General features: G+C 35.3%; 1 protein-coding gene across 10 annotated transcripts in view; it reads left to right on the top strand.

Moving 5' to 3' along the window:
* The window catches only part of LOC111057353 (fasciclin-3), a 442,757-nt gene that overhangs the window by 172,941 nt on the left and 245,403 nt on the right, over positions 1–24,413 (top strand). For 6 of the 10 annotated variants that reach the window (XM_039443161.1, XM_039443163.1, XM_039443162.1 and 3 more), the window contains one exon: positions 10,013–10,089. In XM_039443161.1, the coding sequence (XP_039299095.1) occupies positions 10,013–10,089 (77 nt within the window). Of the gene's footprint in view, positions 1–5,761; positions 5,981–10,012; positions 10,090–24,413 lie in introns of all 10 variants that reach the window. The other 4 variants (XM_039443157.1, XM_039443155.1, XM_039443154.1 and 1 more) reach the window with 1 other exon arrangement.

The raw sequence follows: 24,413 nt of genomic DNA, 5'->3' as shown, positions 1-24,413 counted from the left end.
TCCTGAGGGTATATTAAAAAACATCAAAATAGAAACCATATCGAAAATCATGTACATAATACTCGTTATCCTAGTTACAATATTACAAAAAATCACTTATCCTAGGATGTGAAGAAGCAATCCATAGATCTATCTCTCTCAGAAGTCTTCCATTCAAATTATCAGTTATAAAAAAGTAGATATCACATTTATAAGCTTATGAACAATATAATCAAACTGTCTTCTACAAATGGATAGAACTGCATTGTGTGGTTCAAAGGTAATGGTTGAGGGACGGAGATTGTAAGGCGATATACGGAGGTTGAAAAGTTCTCTATGTTTATTAATGTAAATAATCAAATTCTTTATATACAGCTGCTCAACCGTCAATACATTCAATTCAATAAAAATACTGTCACTTGGAAATCGTTTAGGTTTGCCCAAAATTGCCTTTAATGATGCTTTTTGGATGGTGAATATCTTATTGATGTGATTCGAATAAGATGCACCCCAAATTTTTATACCATACTGAAGATGAGATTGAATGTAGGCAAATAAGCTAATTTTGAAACGGCTATGTTACCCAACCTGCTGATATTATAAAATTTGTTTATCCAGTGCTTGAGTTTATTACAAAGCTTATCTATGTGAATATCCCATCGCAAATGCTGATCAACTATAACGCCTAGATATTTAAAATAATTTTCTCTTTTCAATTTTGAGCAGCCACAGCTATCGTTCGAGATTGAAAGAGTGCAGTTTAAATCATGAATATGAATGTGGTCTAGATCAAGTGGTTGGCCAACCATATTGGGAGAGAAGGTCATGAAGACGCTTTTATTCGAATTAAGAATTAAGAGTGAGAATGTGCTCATCTAACCAGGTCTAAACAGTCTTCAATCCCGACTCTGCAGTTTTCTTCACCTCCTCCCAAGACGGTCCGGTAAACACTAAAGCGGTATCATCCGCAAAAGCGAGTGTCACACAGTTTTTCAATTCAAGTTTGATTAAATCATTAATATATAGAAGAAAGAGAATCGGAGATAAAACAGTTCCTTGAGGAAGACCGTAATCATTCAACTGTTTAAAACTAGTTTTATTTCCTATAGTAAGGATTTGGTATCTATTTGTTAAATAACTGCCAAATAATTTGAGGGGTATACCGCGTATGCCAATCTTTTCTATCTTTTTTAGTAATTTGGAATGTGGGATTGTATCAAAAGCTTTGGCTAGGTCCAGGAAGGTAGCTATTGTTTTTTTATTTTCAGTGAAGTTATTTGAAATTGTTTGGGTTAAGAGGGTTATAGAATCAATTGTACTTTTGTTCGCCTGAAATCCATATTGGTTTTTATGAATGACATTATGTTTAAGTAGGTAACAAACTAGCCGGGACTTGATCAATTTTCCAATTAGTTTAGCGATACCACTCAGCAGACTGATTGGACGGTAGTTTGTTGGGTCTTTATGATCACCAGACTTATGTAGCGGTATAATATTTGCCAACTTCAAACTATCAGGAAAGCAGCCTTCCAAAAAACAACGGTTAATTATTTCTGATAAGGGTTTTACAATGTGAGGCCGGATAATTTTCAAACATTTATTGCTTATTCTATCAATTCCCGGAGCAGAGTTATCATTTAGAGAGCTTAACACAGTAGATATTTCAATTTCAGTGGTAGGTGTTAGGAAAAAAGAGACATGATCTCTTATAGATGAATCCCTAAACTTATTTCCCGCAGATGAGATGGGATTTTCGCTTTTCAATTTTTCAGCATAGTTCTTACCTACTTCGGCGAAGTGGATATTTAAAATATCAGCTTCAATTTTGGGAGGAGTTGATTTTCGTTTTCTTCCCAACATCTCATTTAACGTGTCCCAGACTTTCTTTACATTATTTTTATTTTGGCTAATTTTATTTTTATAATAATCACATTTACTCTGTTTCAATAATTTATTCAGCATATTCCTGTAAGCGATAAATTCATTTTTTAAAATAACATTAAAAGGTTGCTTTGAGAGGCTTTTAAATAATTTATTACGTTTAGCAATTGACAGAACGAGACCCCTGGTGATCCAGGGTTTCAATGATTGAAATTTATGCGGAATATGCACTTTAACAGTTGCTTGTTCAATGTAACTAGTTATCTTTTCGATGAAGAAAAGCATTTGTTCGTTTACATGTAAGTTTGGGTTACGCACACCTTCCCAATTCTCCTCCCCAATAGATAACAGTAATTTATTATAGTCAATTTCCTTATAAGAATGGACAGGTTTAGCGGCTTTAAGAAAATCAATTGAAAGATCAACATGAATACTGATACAAAAATGGTCAGTAATGCTTGTTTTAATAATTGAGCTAATTACATTATCAGGATTAAAAGTAGAGTTTTTAAAAAAAAATATGATCAATGCACGATTCTGTGCTGCCATGAACTCTGGTAGGCTTATTAATATAAGACTTCAAACCATTTAAGGATAGTATGCTAAAATAATCGCTGGAAATGGTGTTATTATCATTTAAGTAAATATTGATGTCACCTGCAAAGATTATATTAGCTCTATTTCTGAGAGATAGCAAACATTCATCTAAGCTGTTCAGAAACGTATCTGCATTCGATGCAGGCGATCTATAAACAGCGATAATTGTTATCTTATCTTTTACTCCTGGCACTTGTACATCCAAGCAGACAGAGCTTGCTTCAGTAATCTCACAAGTTAACTCGTCTACGATTAAGCTATTTTTGAAAAATATACAGACTCCGTCACATTTGTTAATTTTACCTAACTTATTTATTACTGAATATCCGTTCAAGCTAAAATTGAAATTATCATCATCAACCACCCATGTTTCAGTCAGAATAATTATATGGAAATCAACTGAGCAATTACTAATTATATAGGAAAAATCGTCAAAGTTTTTATTCAAGCTTCTAATATTTAGGTGAATTATATTAAGAAAGGAATTGCATAATCTATCACCAAACAACTCTGTCGTGCACTGGAAAATATTCTCTATTTCGATCGTATTGTAACATTCAAGGGAAATCTGCTCATCAAAATCGGTTTCTAGAACCATAAAAAAGAAAAAATAAAAGATTATAAAACGAAGAGACTAAAAACGTTATAGAAAATGAAATAAATTAAGAAAATAAATTAAGATTAAAAATTGATAATAAGATATTATTGAAACCGACTTGGTTCCTCAAGACGCCACAAAATTATAAATTATTATACAACGATATAACAAAATATTAAAACAATATAATATTATAAATCAATCAACCCTTATCAAATTAGTCGTATGAACAAATCTACTAAATTTAAATGATAAACTGGAAATAAATAGAATTCAAAGAGAAATAATAAGAGAGTCTATTTGCTTTTTTCTGGTATTATTTTATTTCTAAGTTCATTCTTGGTTATCCTAATTTTTTCTTTTATTGTAACAAATACTAAAGTTATTAAGTTTTCATGAATTTCGAAAGATCCTCCTCATCTGAAATTCTTTTTGCTGGTGAACCCTCCCTCTGCCTAACCATAATCTTTCCCTCCTTTACCCATACATAGGCTAACTCGCCATTTCTGGCCATGTTTTTAGCTTTCCCAAGAAGGATCTTATTGTGCGCGGTTAAATGATCGTTGATGTAAATATTCTGAGGTGAAAGATTAGGATGAATATCGGTGGAACACAGGTTTTTCTTTTTCTTTGCAGCATCTCTCCATTGTAGTTTTGTAGTCCGCGAATCGAAACGAACGATGATTGGTATAGTTTTTTTCTTAGCTAAAGGGACCCTGTGGGCGATGGAAATATCCTCTCTTTTGAATGGAACTCCTACTGCCAGGGCTGTAGATTGTAGCACAGAATAAACATCTTCATTTCTGGTTTCCGGGACTCCCACAATTTCTAAATTATCGGAATAAGATTGCTGTTTTAGGTCATTAATAGCTCGTTGCAGTTTTGAATTTTCAATAGCCAGTTTATCATAACTAGTTTTCAAAGCGGTATTTTCATCACAGACTTTCTTAAGCGTGTTTTTCAATTCAACAGTAATACTATTTAAGTTGGAAATAGTATTATTCAGTTCCTCAAATTTACAATTAATAAATTCAGTGAAAAACTCTTTTAAAGAGTCTAAATTGTATCGTTGATCACACTCAGAGTTTTTTTTGCTTTGAGACTCGCACTTACATAAATCACACCTCCATGTTGCCTTACGTGCTCCAAGTTTTTTGAAGTTATCAATGGTGCGTAGTTTTGAACAAGTTGGATGGTAGACGTTCTTACACTCCGAGCACTCAATGATTTCTTTGATGTTGGTAAAATGGATTTTGCATTTGAAACACTCACTATCCATGGTTGATTAAAATAGACTTACAAACTCGTTTTAGAAATGAAGTAAATAAACGTTTAGGTTAGAACAACTCGACGCTTTGAGAAACCGGAGTCGGCACGTTTGCTAGAGCGATAGTAAGAGCATCCGACCGGTTCAAGAGATAACTCAACACTGAATACTGAAACAGAAACACTGAAACAGAAAATACAGTGATAGGTTAAGAAGCTAAAAATGCACATTCTATCACAGAATTCGAATTTTACTATGTAGGTATCGATCAAAATACCTACATCGAACTTTTCGATCAAATACTTGTAGTTTTTCAGTCCAACTATAACTATTAATGAGTACTGAAAAACTTTCGGAGCTTAATTCAACAGATGTTAATCTACTGATTTAACTGCAGAATCATCAGAGTGGGAGATCGGTTCTATATTTTTGGGGCTTAATACAGCTAACAGATTCAATGATAATGAACTACTAATCAAGTACAGAAGTATTATCGGATGAAATTCTCTAATAGAATAGAATAACTTAAACTTGTTCTAGTTTCAAAAGTACTGAAAAAACGTTCGAAGCCTAATTATTTGGCCAACTCAACTGAACCACTGATCTATACTTTAATCGTCTTGCTAGCCTCATCGTTGCTTTCGTGAGTCTCCAAGTTGATGAATGAATCAGCTGCCTCCGTTACCCAAGTCGAACTGCGTCACAATCAGTAATGATTAATCAAAAATATTGATGAAATATTATTCAATAATATTTTCGAAATATTATTGAAAATTATTTGCACTTCTGCGCACTGGAGATTGGCTGCTATCATCTTCAGGCCCTGCTTTACTATTGTAATAAGTAAGAATTTATAATAGTACTATTATAGTAGTAAGTAGTTTAATAGTACTATACTGATATCAAACGTATTAGCAACTGTAATAATTTACAATAGAAATACTATTCGATTAGGCTTTTATCTTATGTGATCTTTGCATCACAAATTGGATAGTTTTTTTTATTTTTGAAAAATATAATTAATTGATTAATAAAAATTAAATTAGACCTATAACCATACTCGGTAAATTAAGAATCTTTATGCAAATTTCAAGTTAATCAGTTTAATAGTTCAGACGTGATGATGCGTCAAACATATATTTTATATCCCGTACATGTATAACCCAATTCCTTCCTTCATATTTGGTATAGGCCACATATTATGCTTTAAGCCACCTACGTTCACTACAAGATTTCCTGTTGTTGAAACTGCAAGTCCTTTTGAAATAGATTATCGCACTAGTAAAAATTGTACCTGATATGTGATCAAGTTGAAACGATGTTGGAGGTATTTGTTTTGGTTTAATGATTTGAGTTTTTGAATTTAGATAGGGGTTTGAGTCAGTTCCTACTCATATTATAATGTTTTACTCAGCAAATAATAAACTCTCCATTTTCAGCATTTGAATTGCCCCATGGAGCAACAACCAACGTGTATTACGCGTTCCCCCCCAGACAGTTTCCTCATGGCAAAGTATCTCCTCTTAAGTTCATCTTTCCTCATAAACGGAGAAATAAGCCACCTACGTTCACTACAAGATTTCCAGTTGTTGAAACTACGGAAAATAATAGAACTGTTTTTGAAAGGACCAACAACACGAAAGAAAAAGGACAAGAAGGTAAGCTTGTTAGGATCAAGTGATCCATCATGAGGCTGATGCATATCGCCTTGATAGATTCAAGAGATTTGCTTTGTGAAAAGCCATAGGTTGCTTCACTTTTAGTTTACTTTTTCTCATTTCCCTGTATAAGTGATTCTCTACTCATCGATTATTACTTGTCTCTTGTCGATTACTTCTTTCCATGCATTCACCAACTGATCATGTAATGATATCACAGTCCTCAAAATCTTTACATATGATCTTAGTAACATCATCTATCTTACTGGTGTGTTTATGGTAGTAACTCATTGTCATTTAAATTATTCATCCGTCAGATCATTCCAGTTATTCTTGTTTGATTGTTCCTTTCTCTCGGTTTCCTAAAAATGTGATGATGTCTTGTGCTTTCCATCTGCATGTGCGGAACTTTATGAGTGTACAAAACGTCTCAAATTATTCATCCGTCAGATCATTCCAGTTATTCTTGTTTGATTGTTCCTTTCTCTCGGTTTCCTAAAAATGTGATGATGTCTTGTGCTTTCCATCTGCATGTGCGGAACTTTATGAGTGTACAAAACGTCTCAATTCTTAATTAAAATTTCCTATTCTATGGTACTCTTGGAAATTCCTCATTTTTTTCTTATTTTTTCAGGCTTGAAATTTTTTTTAAACTAAAATTATTACACATGATAGACATGGAATTGGCTTTGTGGATGTTGTGAAACAAGTCTCAAACGAGCATCTGTCTCTAGATTCCACGCTTAGTTATGATACTCTGGTTCAATGTCTCATCGTGTTATAAGCTTCCTACAATACATTTTTACGGGTTTCAAATTATAAGTTTTTTTTCCATAGATATTGTATGCTCTATTATAAGAATAGAATCATATTCGTCAACATCACAACAGTAGCCTATATAATAACTATTACTACAGTACTAGAAAATTATTATTGCTGAAATTAATAATTACAATTCTTGCTAAATATTCAACGCCTCAATATATGAATATGTGAATCTATGTGGGAATTATAATTTATGTAATTAAAATAGACCTGTAAAGAAAGTAGGCTCATGTAAAGTGGCGGGAACGAAGGGGGGGAGTCTGACGTATCAGTATTACCACATAATTCCTAAATACCGATGTGCCTTGACCTGTTCGCATCTTTATAAAATATTGCACCAGCTAAAATTTAAAGAAAACCTTTCAAAGTTATTCAATAATTCCGATAAAATATATTCATACTTTAATTGGTCGTTTACAAAAAATTAATAATTATGCTGCAAACTGTGAGTATAGAATGTAACATTCTATACTCACTTGCTGCAAAGCTTTGTGGCAATACTTTTTACTGAAATTTTTTCCCACTTCTTATAAATAGGAAAACATTCCTATATAAATGAGAAAGAAGGTAATTAGGGGCCCCGTTTTCACAGAATCGATTTAATGTAGCTTCGTTGATGTAATTAGAATGTCATAAGCCTTGTTGTAAAAACGCTAATTACTTTTAACTAAGTTGAGGGATTCTGAATTCTGCCTAAGACATGATAACCTAGAGAAAAAAATAAATAGCCTCAAGGTCATGTCTAGGACTTCAATATCTATTACTCACAAGACGATGTTATCGATTTTGAGTGATTGAGTGTATGAATTTTTCTGTGCATGTATGTTTGATATCATTTATGAATTTAAAAATAGTTTCAAATATTTAACAAATTTAGAAGTATTTTTAAAATATTCGAATTCTATGCACTTTTTGAATTCAATGCACAATTCACTTTTATTTATTAAAATTTTTGTTTTGCCTTGATTCATTTTATCTTTTAAATCTCGGTGTTTTAATGCATTGTGCAATATCAAACTTAGCTTCTAATCAAGAGTCCTTTATACCTCTGAGCAAGGCACAAAAATAAGTACTGTCCTATACAGTTCATTGTTTCAGATGTTATTTTTCAAATAATAGTTTAAAATACCTGGAATACTTGTCACACATTGGAATAACTATACTCTAATTTGAATATTTTATTATTGAACATTACATTTTGAAAATTCCTGTCTTTCTATAGACTTCATTGCCATTAGAAATGTAGTTATGATACGTAACTAAGCTCATAGTCCAGTCAAATGGTTGTTTTTCAGGAAACAGCCCCGAAAGAATTTTTCACGACGGTTCTATTTGTATTTTGGGGCGCTGAATTCGAATCAGAAATTTGCTGACACGCCAGAGGGCGGCTTCACCTCCAAAACCCCCAAAATTTCGGACTTTTTTCAATTTTAACATTTTATCTAGTGAACCTTGAGTTTCTCAAGAAAAATCATTCCTGAAAAAATTAAGGAGAATAAAATGTCCAATAAATTGAGTCTTCACGCAGGATTCTACCATTTTTGGTTCTGGAGCTACGAATTTTCAAAAAAGGGGTATTTTTCAAGGGGTTTTCAAAATTATGCAAACCTACCACTTCTACCCTATACAACATGGATATTTTTCTAGTATAGATAAAAAAACCACACATCACGTGAAAGAACAATTCATTACGAACAGGATTTCTTAGGAATTTTTGAATTTAGTAGTGGGGGGAGGGGGAATATACTCAAAAATAGAAAATCATGTCCTACAGCAAAAATACAAATTTTTCATTATAATACCATTTCAAGGCCTTCCTAACAAAAAATACATATTTCGGCTGAAATCATCTCACGCGGGTTATTTTCTATGGGAATCACCCGTTAGAAACATTTAATTTCAGTATTTCCTAGTGGGGGGCACGTCATAAGGATACAACAAGGATCAAAACTTTAAACACTTATAACTTTTGACAAAATGATCAGGTTTCCTCGCACTACAGCTCATTCTCCTCAGCTCGTCATGGCGGTTCAAAATCATGTATCATAATTGAAATTCGATGAAAAAATAAAAGAAAAACACTTTTAGTGTACCTATTTTAGCCTCTATTTAAATACACAGAAAAATGGCCAATTTCTATATTCAAAACTGTGTATTTCGGTAACCCGGAATGATAAAAAATGATACTTGGTCTTGATTTGAAGAACAGAATCTCCTCTTTCATGTGAGGTGGATGAATTTTGTAAAAATATAATCGTGGGGTAAGATACGTTTGATTCAAAAAACCGTGCCTTAAACCCATCTTGCATGACTGTTTATTATCGAAAAACTGTCTAGACTGTGAAAACGAGGAAAATAATGCAAATTTCCTGATTTTTTGAATCAAACGTATCTTACCCCACGATTATATTCTTACAAAATTCATTCACCTCAAATGAAAGAGGAGATTCTGTTCTTCAAATCAAGACCAAGTATCATTTTTTATCATTCCGGGTTACCGAAATACACAGTTTTGAATATAGAAATTGGCCATTTTTCTGTGTATTTAAATAGAGGCTAAAATAGGTACACTAAAAGTGTTTTTCTTTTATTTTTTCATCGAATTTCAATTATGATACATGATTTTGAACCGCCATGACGAGCTGAGGAGAATGAGCTGTAGTACGAGGAGATCTGATCATTCTGTCAAAAGTTATAAGTGTTTAAAGTTTTGATCCTTGACGTATCCTTATGACGTGCCCCCCACTAGGAACTACTGAAATTAAATGTTTCTAACGGGTGATTCTCGTAGAAAATAACCCGCGTGAGATGATTTCAGCCGAAAAATACCCCTTTTTTGAAAATTCGTAGCTCCGGAACCAAAAATGGTGACGACTCAATTTATTGATTATTTTATTCTCCTTAATTTTGTCGAGAATGATTTTTCTTGAGAAACTCAAGGTTCACTAGATAAAATGTTAAAATTGAAAAAAATCCGAAATTTTGGAGGGTTTTTGGTGTGAAGCCGCCCTCTAGCGTGTCAGCAAATTTCAGATTCGAATTCAGCGCCCCAAAATACATATATAGAACCGTCGAGAAAAATTCTTTCGGGGCTGTTTCCTGAAAAACGACCATTTGACTGGACTATCAAGACATAAGGGACTCTGGTGATTCAAAAAATGTTTATGGATTTTTTTGTTCTAAAACTATTGGTTTTTATTTCTCTAGGAGCAGCAGACAAGCTGTACGTTAAAGAAACTACAAAAATAGTACAAGTCGGCGAACCCATTGAAATGCTATGCACGGTGAGTCTTGAATAATTAATTAATTACTCAATCTAAAATCATTCATTCCCTTGAGTTATTGGAGATATTTGATTAAGAATTATGAGACCCAACTTAACTTATTGGTTTCAGCCTATAGCTCATCACGTATTAAAAGTATCATGATTCTTGTTCTTGACTCAAGAGCTAATCATCAACTCCTTGTATCTTGGCCGTCATTAATAATTTTAATAGTCTATAAAGAAGAAGAAGAAGAAGCATAAGTAGAAGAAGAAAAAGATTATGAAGAAGGAAAAGTAGAATAGGAAGTAGAAGAAGAAGATGAAGGAAAAGAAGAAGAAAAGGAAGAAGAAGGAGACGAAAAAGAATATGAAGAAGAAGAAAATAAGTTGATGAAGATGGAAAAGGAGAAGGAAGAGAAAAGAAAGTAGAATAAGAAGAAGAAGTGGGAGAAGAAGAAAAATAATATAAAATAGCCGGACATGTTTTTTGTAATGACAACTCCTCCTTACATTTTGAAAAAAGTCATCCTGGACATGAGGAATGAGTATCAAGTTTCAATTTTTGCCATTGCTCTAACATAGGGATTGATTGATTATTTTATTTTTCTCCTGGCAGGGTTGAAACCATTTGGTTCCCTTTTCCACCCAACCAGGCAATCACAGTTACATAGCATCAATATAAGTAGTCTACTTCTAAAACAACAACATAAAAAAAGAAAAATTGTCATAACAAAAGCAATTAAAAAATTTTTTTCAAGTTTTCTTAGCGAAAGTTCATAATTTCATGAAATTATTCTTATTGTCTTCACTTTGTAAATATAATTTTGATGTTTAAGAAAATTGAACTGTTCACTTGAAAGTAAGAAAAGAAAAAAAAACATTAAAATTAAATGTGATATCTTCTTAACAGTAGCTCTTTTTAAAGTTTTTTAAATTGTGTCACACTATTTTGAGTTTAAAATATTTTCATCCATTTCATTTATTATCCTTATGGACATCGCATGGAAGCACCAAACATTGAAGTTCTATGTGTTGGAACTTGGAGCAAACGATGAGCAGCTCTAGTTTGAAAGTCATGAACGCTACTCATCCTAATATATTGTCTATACAGGTAGATCGGAATCTTCTCTTTCAATAAGTGGGATGCTAGAGATGCAACTTTTAACTCTTTCCTTTCCTTGACTTTGAGACATTTCAGCTGTCTGTAGTACTCGGTGACTTGTGAATCTATTGGGATTTTGAAAATATAACGCAAGCACGCATTCTCGCTCGCTGAAGAACGGTGATCTGTCCAGAAGTCAAATTAGTATAGGCAGCTGATGTCAATGAAAGGGAACAGTAATCCCTCTACTAACCGTGCTTTGATCCTTGTTGGATGATTATTCCTCAATTTATTGATTCAATCCGGCAAATATTCTGTTACTTATTTGCGTCACTTGCTTTTCCCATGTTAAGCCTGAGTCTATCCACAAGCCTAAATTTTCAACATCCTGCACAACAGGTAGTTAATGAGCTTGAGTTTTAATTGATGGGATGTCTGATAAATCAATATTATTTAATATTCTTAGATTTCCAATAAACATATAATTACATTTCGCTGGATTTAAGATGATATTATGCTTATTACACCAATTGACTAAATTTTCCAGCTGTTGATTCATGTGTTCAATTGTGTTTCTTAAACTCTTTGCTTCACAACTTCAATATATCTGAACATCATCTGTGTACATCATGTAGTTACAATTATTATCAAGTGCTGCACCCATTTGAGTCACATACAAAGAGAATGAATAGTAGAGCAGATAGAGTTGACCCTTGAGTCACTGCTTTGTTATTCATTGTAATAAGATTAGACTCATTCCACTAGAAAGTCTTAACTTCTGCTCTCTATTTGGCAAGTATGACTTGAAAAATTCATCGATTTTAAAGTAGTAAGTAGAATAGCATGATGTCAACAGCTGATTGGCATGGCTGGAACATGTCTAACAGACAAGCGCGCGACCTAGCGGAAAGAATCCCACCTCAGTTCGTCTCGTCCAACTAAAAAGGACTAAAAACAGGATTCAGAAATTTAGACTCATAATTCAAATTACCGAAAAATGTTCAAAGCATGTGCTTAGAACCTGGGGGGGATACGGAGGACGCGTCCCCCCAACCCACAGTATTTTATGGTATATGCTGTGTCCCCCGGAAACATTTAAATTTTGGCTGGTAATCAAAACAAACAATTCAACTAATGTTGTTTTATTATGCTGGTTTTTTTTGTAAATAATTTTCATCTAGTACTACTTTATGTAGTATTCACACCAAACTCGGCAGCTCTGCAGAGTCTGTGGATGGATGGATGGAAAAAGATCTGTCGCCGGCTTAACACCTTTAAAACTACATAGTTATCAAAACACAAAGGAACACATACGGTCATTTTGACCGATAAGCTCATATTTAGTCGTTTATAGCTTTTCGTCTGGTTTTGAAGACTTTTTTCATGAAATATATCATCAAGGGTCAATGTAATTGGTAATACCGCTAGGTTCCAGGGGTGCACTCATGCTGGAAAGCTGGTTTTCGAAAGCAAATTGTATAATGTACATCCAAGTAGTGGTTATCCATGTCTAATAATAAATAATGATTTTGTATACATACACATTATTTGGATTATACTTACATATTATAATCGCTATTATTATTATTATATATCCAGTAATGAATAAATTAGCGCTCCTGATCTAGATTATTTACAAGTAGGTTGGGATATGTAGGTTAGCATACTAAATAAATGGAACATTTATTATGTATCAAGACTCCGTGCCTTGAACTGATTGTTAATGTGCGATATAGACGTGTCTATAGTGGGTGGAAAGGTACTATGATTGGCTGGCTTCACACAAAAATGTGCATCGGTCTGCCAAAAATGTGCATCGGTCAATCTGACCGATGTATTCCTATAGGTATTCACACCGCCCTCTGTGTATCTGCCGATATCTGCCAGCCGACGTTTCCAAGAAAACTCTGCTGGCCTGCAGATGTTTACGAATCACTCTGGGAGCGATTTTCTCCAGGCATCCGAGCGGATGTTTTCGATAAAGTTCTCTCATCAAAAACCTAAATCGCGTAAAAATGGAGATAGAAAAATTCTAATTTCAGATTCGGATTCAGCGCCTTGAAATTAATAATTTGGCTAGCGTTTGCTTGAAAAAATGAAAAATGAGGAATCGGCAGAGATCTTGAAGAAACGCCTTCTAAACATTACCTAAAACAGAGAAATTTGCTCAGAACAAAGGTATTTTTATTATTCTGAAGTTGGTAGGCATGCTATTGAAGTGGAAATGGTTTTCATCAATGAAATATGATCCTAGTATTGTATGATTTATTTCAACTATTCTTCTCTTTTTATCTTGCCGACTGCGGCTGACTGTTGACACAATCAAATTACATTTTTCCACTTATTAGTAGAATTCAATGAAATCACCTTTTCTGACTTTTTCAACTAGTATTCAACGACAAGAGAACTTCAGTAGAACAAAATCAAAATCAGTCTGCTCTGTTGCCTTGGCTTTAGCTGACCGTGCTGTGCCTCTATTCACCTAAGGCTAGCCTTAGGCTACTTTCACACGATAGGAGACGTGCAACTTGAACACTGAACTGTGTTCACGTTTTTTTGTCGAAGTACATTGAGTCAAATCGCGTCTTTCACATGGTGACTCCTATCCAGGAACCTCGTTTTGTCACGTCTTTTCCCCTCCAGGCAAGCAGAGGCAAGATCTAACAACTTCGCCGACATTTGCTCAAAGTATGACTCATCACTTTTTTCTCAAAGTCTAACTTCCTTAAAAATATAGATAGAAGATTTCTGATTTCGGATTTGGATTCAGCGACCCCAAATTCTTTAAAGCATAAGTCCCGTTTTCGAAAATATCCGAAAACAAGGAAGTTATGGCTGTTTTCAATAAAGCTTTCTATTATCATATAATTATACAGTAAAAACGGACAGGTACTGTACTATACAGTACGTAAGTACTGTAGCTATTATAATACAACTTACACTGTATTCGTGTAGGAAATTTGGTAGGTTATTTATCTTGATTTCCGAAAATACCCCAAAATAAGGGAGTAAGATAACTTAGAAAAACCAAAGTTTTCCTGCCGATTGAAGAAACATTAAAAATTAGTCTAAGACATATTATGTCTTAGAATAAAAACGTGTAACAAATATCAGATCACTATTCAAGCTATCAAGCTTTTCATAAATCTATTTGTCTCCTCATGACAGAAGGTTTGCGCCCAACGTTTTCACTTAAACATTTCTATGATTAAATTGTGATAGAGAACATTATCGTATTGATCTTCTAAATCCAGTTACATGTAAATCGATTTTCATAAAATTGATTTTTTACCGTTCCTATGAATTCTAAGAACTCTATGAATTGTTTATACAGGTTCATCACAGGCCAGGCTGGTCTGAGCTATTCATGCCTTTTTTTAGTATGCATTATCAACTCAGCAGTTCTAATACACAGACATCACTACTTGGAATGCCATGACATTTTCTATTCTTTCAATTCCTATTATTACCATAGATCGATTCAGATCAGCACAATGTTGTTTATACTGTATGTTCATAATAGATTTTTCTGATTGTAAAAAGAAATAGTCAATAATTGCTGGGAATTTAAATTTATATTCAACGATTTGAACCTGATAAATTGGATTGTTGAATGACAATTGAAATTCAGTGAATTTTACTATACAACATTCCTTTTCCTCATATTTTATTGGGTGATGAGTGGAGATGATTTATGATTTCATATTTGGATTCATCTTTTCATAGTTCAATATTTTTTTTGGAAAACTAGAACTTTTAAAAATTAAAAATGTTTATGTATAAACTTCTCAGGTGTTCAAAAACTTCTTAAAACCTTTGCCTGTCCCTTTGTGAGGCAGGAGTATTATTATCTTAGTATGTACTATATAATCATATGATAATGGAAAGCTATATTAAAAACAGCCATAACTCCCTTGTTTTCGGGTATTTTTGAAAATGGGACTTATGCTTTAAAGAATTTGGGGTCGCTGAATCCAAATCCGAAATCAGAAATCTTCTATCTATATTTTTAAGGAAGTTAGACTTTGAGAAAAAGTGATGAGTCATACTTTGAGCAAACCTCGGCATAGTTGTTAGATCTGTCGGCTTATTCGTAAGATCCCCATGTGAAAGTACAGGAGAGCTGCCAAATATGAATAATGTATGAATAATAATATAATATGAATAATATCCAGGAGCGAGGTCTCTGCCATGTGAAACTGGCCATAGGGCTACTTGTATGTACAATAGAAATTAAAAATTGTAGCACTCAATCAATATGTATTTTAACACATCATGATGTTTTGAACTCTTAAGAGTAATTTTAAGTGTGAATCAATCACTTGAGAATGACTCTGAAGAGTTCAAAACATGTTGTAGTAAAATATATATAAAAAGGGTGCTATGAATTTTAATTTACATTGTAATTAAATTAGTATAGTTTTGTGTGTTCTGGCGCACCTGTGCCAGACTTTCCACAGGGTCAACGTGTGCCAGACTTCTCATAGGGTCAAAGAACAAGGTCAAAAAATAATAGAAAGAACAAAAAAAAATGAAAATAAAAAAATAAATAAATAGAAAAAATTAATAAATTTGAATAAAAAATGAATAAAAATAAATCAGAAGACTCCCCATCTACTTGGAAGTATATATATACAGTGTGCACAACACTTTAGGACCATCAGTGTTCAGCCAAGAGCCACACAAGACACATGTATTAACCTGTTCATTTATTAGTGTTATAAAATCCAGCGTTTTAGACATTGTGGTGCTAGCAGCCAACACATTTCTCTGTGATGTATTCTAGGACACTGCCACACACCGCCGCTCATGATTTCTCAATAAAATAGCATATGTTCAATGAAAGTAGCAATGAATTGCTTCTGATTGCTAATTTCTATTCCTCAAATCCTCTTTATCCAATTTGTAATGTAAGAAGAAGTAGTTATCATATAGAATATACAAGGAGTTTGAATATTCAAGTAGTAATGACATATCCTCTACAGTGTGATGAGTTGCCTGTAGGCTTTCAAGAGTTTCAGATATGAATCCTAGAATGCGAACAAACCATTGTATCACAAGGGATATATTCTCCAGTTATATTTATCAGAAAAGCATCCAATAGTGTTCAGTCAGTGTTCAGTCACTGTTCAGTCAGTGTTCATTAAGTGTTCACTTACAGCTCACTAGAAGCTGTAATGAACTTATACTCTTCAGATATAGTAGTTAAAGTATACATTATGAACCACAATTGAATAGATATCCATCGTGGTGTAGTGGTAAGTGCTTCTTCTTTCCATTCTAGAGTCCTTGGTTCGAATCTCCATTGTTTATAGGTGGGTTAAGGGAATGTAGGTAGGTAGAGGGTTGGTAGGTAGGTGTAATTGTTTGTAAACCGTTACACCACGATGCATATCGTTTGTTGAAATAACTTTTCTCAATAGATCAACTGTGACTCAACACATTAAGTGTGACGACCTTTCCTCTCGTTCTGAAATGCTACATACTCCATCAGTTTGTACAGTATCCCGATAAACAGCACTGTAGATAGTTATTAGTGGAGCAGGGTCTCCTGAACACCCATCAGTGACTCTAAATCTCTTCACACGTCAATCATCTCTGCAGTACGAGAATCCTGCAAAGTTTGTCTTCCTGTTGTTGATAAGAGTTATACTCTTGTTACCACATTCAAAGTCACACCAATACTTTTGGAATGAATAATCGCTAAAGATCAATTTAATTTTGATATCCTCATTTTACCAATTATAGACTTTATCCAAATTCACAACAGCTACTCCACTATACTCGAGACTGTAGATAGTATCCAAAGGTACTCATTGGCTATCACCAAACAAAACATAACCTTTAAAGTGTAACATTGTCAACAGCTAGTAATTTACTGATGTTCAAGAGACAAAAGTCTCCACTTATATATAACCTAGAATGATGGTGGTGGGGGTAAAAGTGAATAATAAAACAGTAAATCAGATCAAATGTTTACCTATTGACATGAAAAGGTTACGACAGAAATATCTATCTTCAAGCATTGTCTTCATAATCCAATCATGAGTTGAGCTCACAATATTGAGTGTGCAGAGTAGTGGTGTATCCATATGCTCCTCCCTTGATCCAGTCAGCTTCTTCCACACAGACTCCACATAGTTGAGTAGGTGATGCTCCGGGTAGTAGCTTTCATGTCCAGCGCTGGTCCTTATCATTTCCTCCAGGCTTGGTATCTTGTAGTAGAGATAGGGTGATGTCAAGTTGATTTACTCTATATTCTCTCTATGCTAACTGTACTAAACCAGTGAATGTCGGTACTTTTTAATCATTTCATGAATGATTGGGCAGTAGGCTCGTGTATCTGCTGCAATGTTGTCAGTAGCTTCAAACTCAAATCTCACATCGACACTTCCAGTTTTGAGTGATTAATTTTGGTGGGAGCAATCAAAAGCAAACAACATTATAATTATTACCAGTGCTTATAGCACCTGTCTCAAGCAGAGGTTTACTTGAGCAAGCATTATCATGATTGTAGACTTCATCGAAAGCTGCATACATGTTTTAGACACAATTATCATCATCATCAATCATTCAAAACACTTTAATATCCTTTATACTACACTTGTCAAATTTTCAACTCTTAGCTGCTGCTACACCTCGTCTTGCAGTCTGCAGTTCAATGTAATGTGGCTTCTCAAGTTGTGTTGTTGACATGTATGTTTTGTAGTTTGCTGCAAGGTTGGGTACTTGTACAATTCCCAATGATGAAATAGTATACTGATTGGTGGGTCATCCTGCACATCTGCAGTAGACTCATTCTTACATCATCAGCCACTTCTAAATATGACATTCTCCACAAAAGCTTTGTGATTGTAACATTGGCGCTTGTTTCACATTCAGTAGAATCTGTCTATAGTATTTGGCAAAGCCTAGCAGGTATCATAGAGACACATCCATTTTTGTATTGTACCATCTGCAGCAAAATTGGCAAAACCAGTGGTTGAACTAAACTTGTAGCTGGCCGCTTCCATCTTATTGCGCTCATCTCACTCAAATCTCATAGCATTCTTCATCGGACTGGTGATAAACGGTTTATGTATGCTGTCCACCTCCACATCATTGATTTCATAACGTATCTCTGAAAACTGAGGTACTCATAGCCAATGATACTGGTGTCCAATGAAGGTCCATTCCTTGTCACATCTAAAACTTCCATTGCTAATGTTGCATACCTGACAGTCTCTTTCCTTTAGATGGTTAATGCTTTTCGATGTTGACCTCACAGAGGTTGAATGTTGGATGACACATTTTGCATTTGCACTCCTTGTATCTATTATTCTAGGTTGTGGACCACCCACCATAGGAGACATTGCCACCTCCACATCCAATCCTTGATTCCACTTTGGAAATAATAGCACCTTCTCACTTTTGCTGTCTTAAATGCAGAGTAATATTAATCTTCTCACCTCTATTATTTATCAGACATCCATTCTCATCAACCACCTCCAATGTAATGCTAGCAATCTCCTTGATGTCTACAGGTGAATAGACTACATTCTGCATAGTTACAACCATTTCATACCCTGTATCAACATCCAGGTGAAACTTGTAGCTCATGTAATCCTTGACCCATTCGAATAGGATCCACCCACAATGTTACACTTTATATGCAGTACATAAGGTCTATTGATTAGCACTGTAAAACCGCCTCTAGCCTCCTTGTTGGCTTCTACAACTTGTTTATCACTAAATCCCAACAAACGTCCTATTGAATTGACTGAGCTAAAATCTAACTTGGCATTTCTCAGAACTGAGCATTTCAAGGTAGATGGATTGACAGCCAGTGAGAACTGTATGCCTCAGTTATGTAACCTTGCTCTAAGCAGGGTGGCAATAGTTTGAATTTCAAAACTGCCCTCCGGTAATGATATATGCTGCAGATCTGGCCCAAATTCACCACTCGTATCCAGCATCACCTTGGATGCAATATCTTCTTTTTCCTCCTCTTCTTCTTCTTCTTTCACTCCAACCTTCCATGTATTACCTCTGATTCCAACATTAAGTACATAACCATACCAATGATTTGTCATATTTGAATTGTCAACTGATTTAAGCTCCTGATGTGTCAGTGTCATGTCAGTTAATGCTGATTTCTTTGCAATATGATTTGATAGTAGTGTTGCATGGTAATGCAGTGTATTCTTGTAGCCTGCCTCAACATTTGGTATTGAATTACAGCTGGTAAAGCTGATCAGATCAACTTCCCATTCACCAGTGCTTGTATCAAGAGGTGGGTAAAAGTCACTATTTGATACAGATGTATATTACCTCCAAAGCAGAGCATCATGGTCTTGACTGGTCAATGTACTATTGCACAATGATTTGCAATATGTTCTTACTCAGTATATATGGATGGGAAGACAATGGGAAATAATAATATTTGTTTCTTATAGATTATAATCATTTATCTTCATCAATCAAAAATTTCAAACACAAATGTCTGCAAATATGAGAATAGAGATCTTCCTGCTTCTGATCATAGTTATATTTGATCCTTGCTGCCGGTGCTGGCCCTTGATGCATGTAGTCAATAAACTCCTGCTGCTGTCTCAGGTTGCTGAATCCATCAAAGTAGTGGGTGACATCATCCTTCTTCACATAGCACACCCAATATGTACCAGCGCCAGTACTGCTGTCAAGATTGATGATACTGCATTCTCATCCCGATGGTCCTGCAGCTGGTGGAGCATCCCACATAAACACACCTCAGAATCATTTCAGCTTTAGATGACACACATACTTGTAGAGGTCTGTGTCAGTAAGTGCCCGGTCAGGCAGAGCAATCATCATCTGAGATCTTTCCTGGAATTCTTCTTACGACTTCTTGCTCCTCCACCAAACTTTGACTTGGTCTTCATGATATTGGTGACTGTTAGTGCTGCTGCCCTCTCCACCTATCCTGAGTCTGATGATGTTGCTAAACTCCAAGCTCACTCTGCCAAGATGTTGTCAGCTACTGCTCTGCTTGCTGTATCACCACTCCTCGAATAGGCAATATCATGCTCCTTGCAGGCTTGATCAAGTTTGTCAATTCCTGGATCACTTCTTGCTAATCACTTTGCAAGTTTTGTTCCTGGCCTGCAGTACTGATAGCCGGGGATATGAAGTTCAACTGGTAGAACGTCGATTGCCTTATTAACTATTGCACTGGTAACGTTCATGATAGCAGACAAAACTCATCTACCTCAGTACCTCTTTCTCTCTTTGCCGATTGTCATCTAATGTTGCTCAGATGGGTTGTAAATTGGTTTTATACCTTCAGGTGATGAAGCTGACTCTGATGAATCAAGACTCAAATGATTGATCATCTCAGATTTCAATCTAGTATGATACCAACCTCCTGCTCTCTTCAACATGTTTTGAAAATCAGGTATACTGAATATAACATCAATATATTCTTCAACAACCTCAATGATAAGCTCTCAGAATCATTTATCCAAATATTGCTTGTTTACCCAATCCAAGTCTTCAATTGGATCTCGCATATCTGTCAGTATAGAGTTATTTATACTTGTAAATACTTGGGTATCATTGAGACTTTTGAACTTTGGCAGCTGTGACCAAATAAGATCATTGCATGTGATTAAATTTGTAGTGACACTATCATTTTGAGGATTTGCCACATTAATCACTTGCCTGTGGTGAGCGTTGATATTACCCAAAGTATAAATAATTCTTCCACCCATAGGAGTCATTGTATATAGAAGGCAGTGTGTGGTAGAAAAACTCCCAACTGTATGCCGATTTGTATTAACAACCTTCCTCTTATATCACAACTAGTATGCAGGATTGCCAACTATGTACCCACCTTCCACCAACTCTTCTAGAATGGAATTGATTTCATTCTCATGTCCAGTGTTGCCAACTGCTCTAGATTGGTTCAACAGTCTCAGTCTGTTCACAAGTGCATTAGGATCATTGCAGTAGATGTATTTGATTTCAGTAGCATTATCTGCCACCATATTGAATGGTGTCACCAGTACTCTCCCACTATGCCTATCATTCCTTATCAGTGGGTGAATTCTCTTCTTGTACTTGGCATCATTGGAGTTTATAATATATCCAACTGGGTCGTAGTTTTTCCATACAAATTGGTCAAATACAGAATGCGTTTGTATGCATTTGAGTCAGGTGAGGTCACAAGTTGATTGTTGGGCTTCTTTTTAAAAAACCAGCTCTCATAGTCTGGGTGTTGCATCGAAAATCATTTTTTGTTCTCCATCTGTAGGGTCAGTCAGCTCAATCTTTGAGCTGTCAGTTCCAATGGTTAAGTGCCTACTACCCGAATAGTACTTCTTCTTAACTATTCTTGGTCCAAATGTAGTATCTGCACTACTATCATTCAACATTGCTCTATAAACATATGGACCCACTTTGGTCCCACTCAATCCACTTTGAGTATAAATTTTGTGCACTTGCTTAGGATTGCTATCATTTAGCAATGCTTCAATATCCTGATCCTCCTACTCCTCCTCCTCATCCTTATCACTTTAATTCCTAGCCTGGGACAATAAATTTCTTGCAACTGCTGAAGTATTTGGAGCCGGAGTGGAGCCTACTGCTTCTCCAAATGATTCATAAGTCATTGACTTCTCCTCCTTAACAACATCTTGTTGTGATGGTAATGGACATCTCACATGTTTGGGTCGGATTGAAGTTGTTGGTGGTGTAGGCGGTATAAGCCAATGTTGTTCTGCTAATGGTTGAGACAGTGGCTGTTGCTGAGCTGGAGGTGGTTGCTGCTGCTGCTATGCTGGAGATGGTTGCTGCTGGGCTGCAGGAATCTGAAGAGTCTCGATAATTTTTTCCAGTGGTTCAGTTAGCGGTTTGAAATTTTATGCATGTTGCTCCTCTGTCAATTCTTTTCCAAATGTAAGCTCCTTATGCTTTCTCTTGATGTTACATCTCAGCTTTGCAATCTCCTCGATGGTAGGAGCAAAATCCTTCAAAGTCTTCTGATGAGGGTGAACCATCCTGCTTGCCTCACAATAACAGACTGATCCTCTACTAGTCTTACACCTCAACTAATTAGGTGTCAAGACCATTTCTGTAGCGCCCCACATTCTTTCTTGATGAGCGATCAATGACAAGGAATGCATGTGCAGCTGATGACCAAACCTTGTTACACATGTCACTGATCAAAGGTCATGTTGGCGCCAACATAGTCTCTATACAGATGCTTCAAGTTCAGCTCATCCTGTTCAAACATTATTAGAAAATTTGCATTGTCACAAATTAGCTGTTTTTGAATGTGGCTATAGGTCTGTGCCAAATAAAAAACATCGACATCACTGTGTCTGCCTGCACTAAAGTATTTCCTGATGGCATCCTGTTGCTCACAAATTATGTCATCAAAGATAATTATTGAATTGGCGGGCAGTTCATGTGGTTCAGGTATTCAGGTATTTCCTCACTCTACATATTCCATCTCATCACCTAGTCCTTGCATGATGGTTTTGAGTAACTTGTACTTGGACTGAAATTTGGTCTTTGAAAAAAGGTGTATATTTGAAAAATGTATCCCTTTCGGATCAAAAAGCATGTTGAACAACAGATTTGTCTTACCTCAACCTGAAGGTACACATATAATGCATCTTATATGGTTGAGGAACAAAGGACCATGCCGCTTCTTCTTATTGTCCATTTCCAGACCACAACCTTCTACCACCCGATCAGAATCAATAACTTTTAATAAGTTTTGCTGTTGTACAACCTCTCTCATCCTAGACCAAGTCACTTGTGTCTGTCAATCCATGAGTTGTGACTTGAACTGTATCCTTTCCAATGCACTAGCAGCTTGTGCCCTCTTTTCCTCAAAACCTTTTCAATCTCAAAGACACTTGGCACTCTTGTCTTTACAATTTCTTCAGAGTAAAACCCTCCTTGAATAGGCTCACCTCTATAGTCCTCCAATTCATATGTTACAGGTACTGTGGGACATACATGAGTTACTGTGAACAGCTCATTCATCCAATTGGCTAGATATCCCTAGTAGATGGATTTCAAGAGTTAAGACAGACTTTTTTGCTCGAAATCCCCTCCCCCCTCTCCCCCCTCGTCCATCCCGCCTCCCCTTCCCCCGCCCGCTGGGTGGGGGGTGTTCTAAAAATAGATTTCCCCCCTCTCTCTCTCCCTCTCCCTCTCCATCTCCCTCTCCCTCTCCCTCTCCCTCTCCTTCTCCTTCTCCCTCTCCCTCTCTCTCTTATCTTATCTTATCTAATCTAATCTTATCTTATCTAATCTAATCTAATCTTCCCCTCCCCCAGTGAGGACGAGGGGGATGAAGAATGAGAGAGTGATCTCTCTCTCTCTCTCAGTGAGGGAAAAAATAATTTCCCTGTGAGGGGAGTGAGGGAAAAATTCTCTACTGACAGATTAAAGTGAATCCATTCTCAAATTCTCTACTGTCAAATTAAAGTGAATCCATATTACTACATCTAATAATCTAATGCTGTCAAATTAAAGTGAATCCATATTTCTACATCTAATAACTTATACTGTCAAATTAAAGTGAATGCATATTTCTACATCCAATGCTTAATAATAATAATGGTTTGCTTTCCACCTGACAGTTAAGAAAACTCAATCAATTTATATTGAATTTTCATGTGCTGTACAAACCGCAGGCGTTATTGTTAAAGTGTTTCTCCGAGAATATCTATAGTAAATTTAGAATGAGCTAGCATATCCAAAAATAGGTATAGATATCCTCAGACCTATTTCACTTGGGGGTCATACTCAAGCTCTATTGATGTCTGACATATCTCAACAGAGAGAGGTCAATGATCTAAGTTGTTCTTTTACATTTTTTATCTGCAATGTCATACAAGCATTTCCAAAGTTCGTCGGAATTTGTAACAATAGTTGACAAATCATTTGCACTACAATAATGTAATGTCCTGTATCTAGTATGTCAAGTAATTCGAAAATCTCAGATAAAATTGGAAAGTGTACATTTTCTGTTTTTGTTTACGCTAAATCAATATCATCGCCTTGGAATCCTGTTGAAAATTTAATATTCTTTGCAATTGAATCAAATTCATTAAATGAAATTGACATCAAGAGCCGAGTTAATTTTTTGAATTTTGCAAAGCTAAAACACTGCATGTCCTTGATTGCTATGAACTATAATTGATAAGGCACGAGGTGCACTTAGCTGTAACAGATGTCTGTGAGGGGGGCATATCTCGCTTCTAAAA

This window comes from Nilaparvata lugens, chromosome X (genome assembly GCF_014356525.2).
Source record: "Nilaparvata lugens isolate BPH chromosome X, ASM1435652v1, whole genome shotgun sequence".
Lineage (NCBI taxonomy): Eukaryota > Metazoa > Arthropoda > Insecta > Hemiptera > Delphacidae > Nilaparvata > Nilaparvata lugens.
Note: the sequence above shows the minus strand (reverse complement) of the source record. Positions and strands in the feature narration are given on the sequence as shown.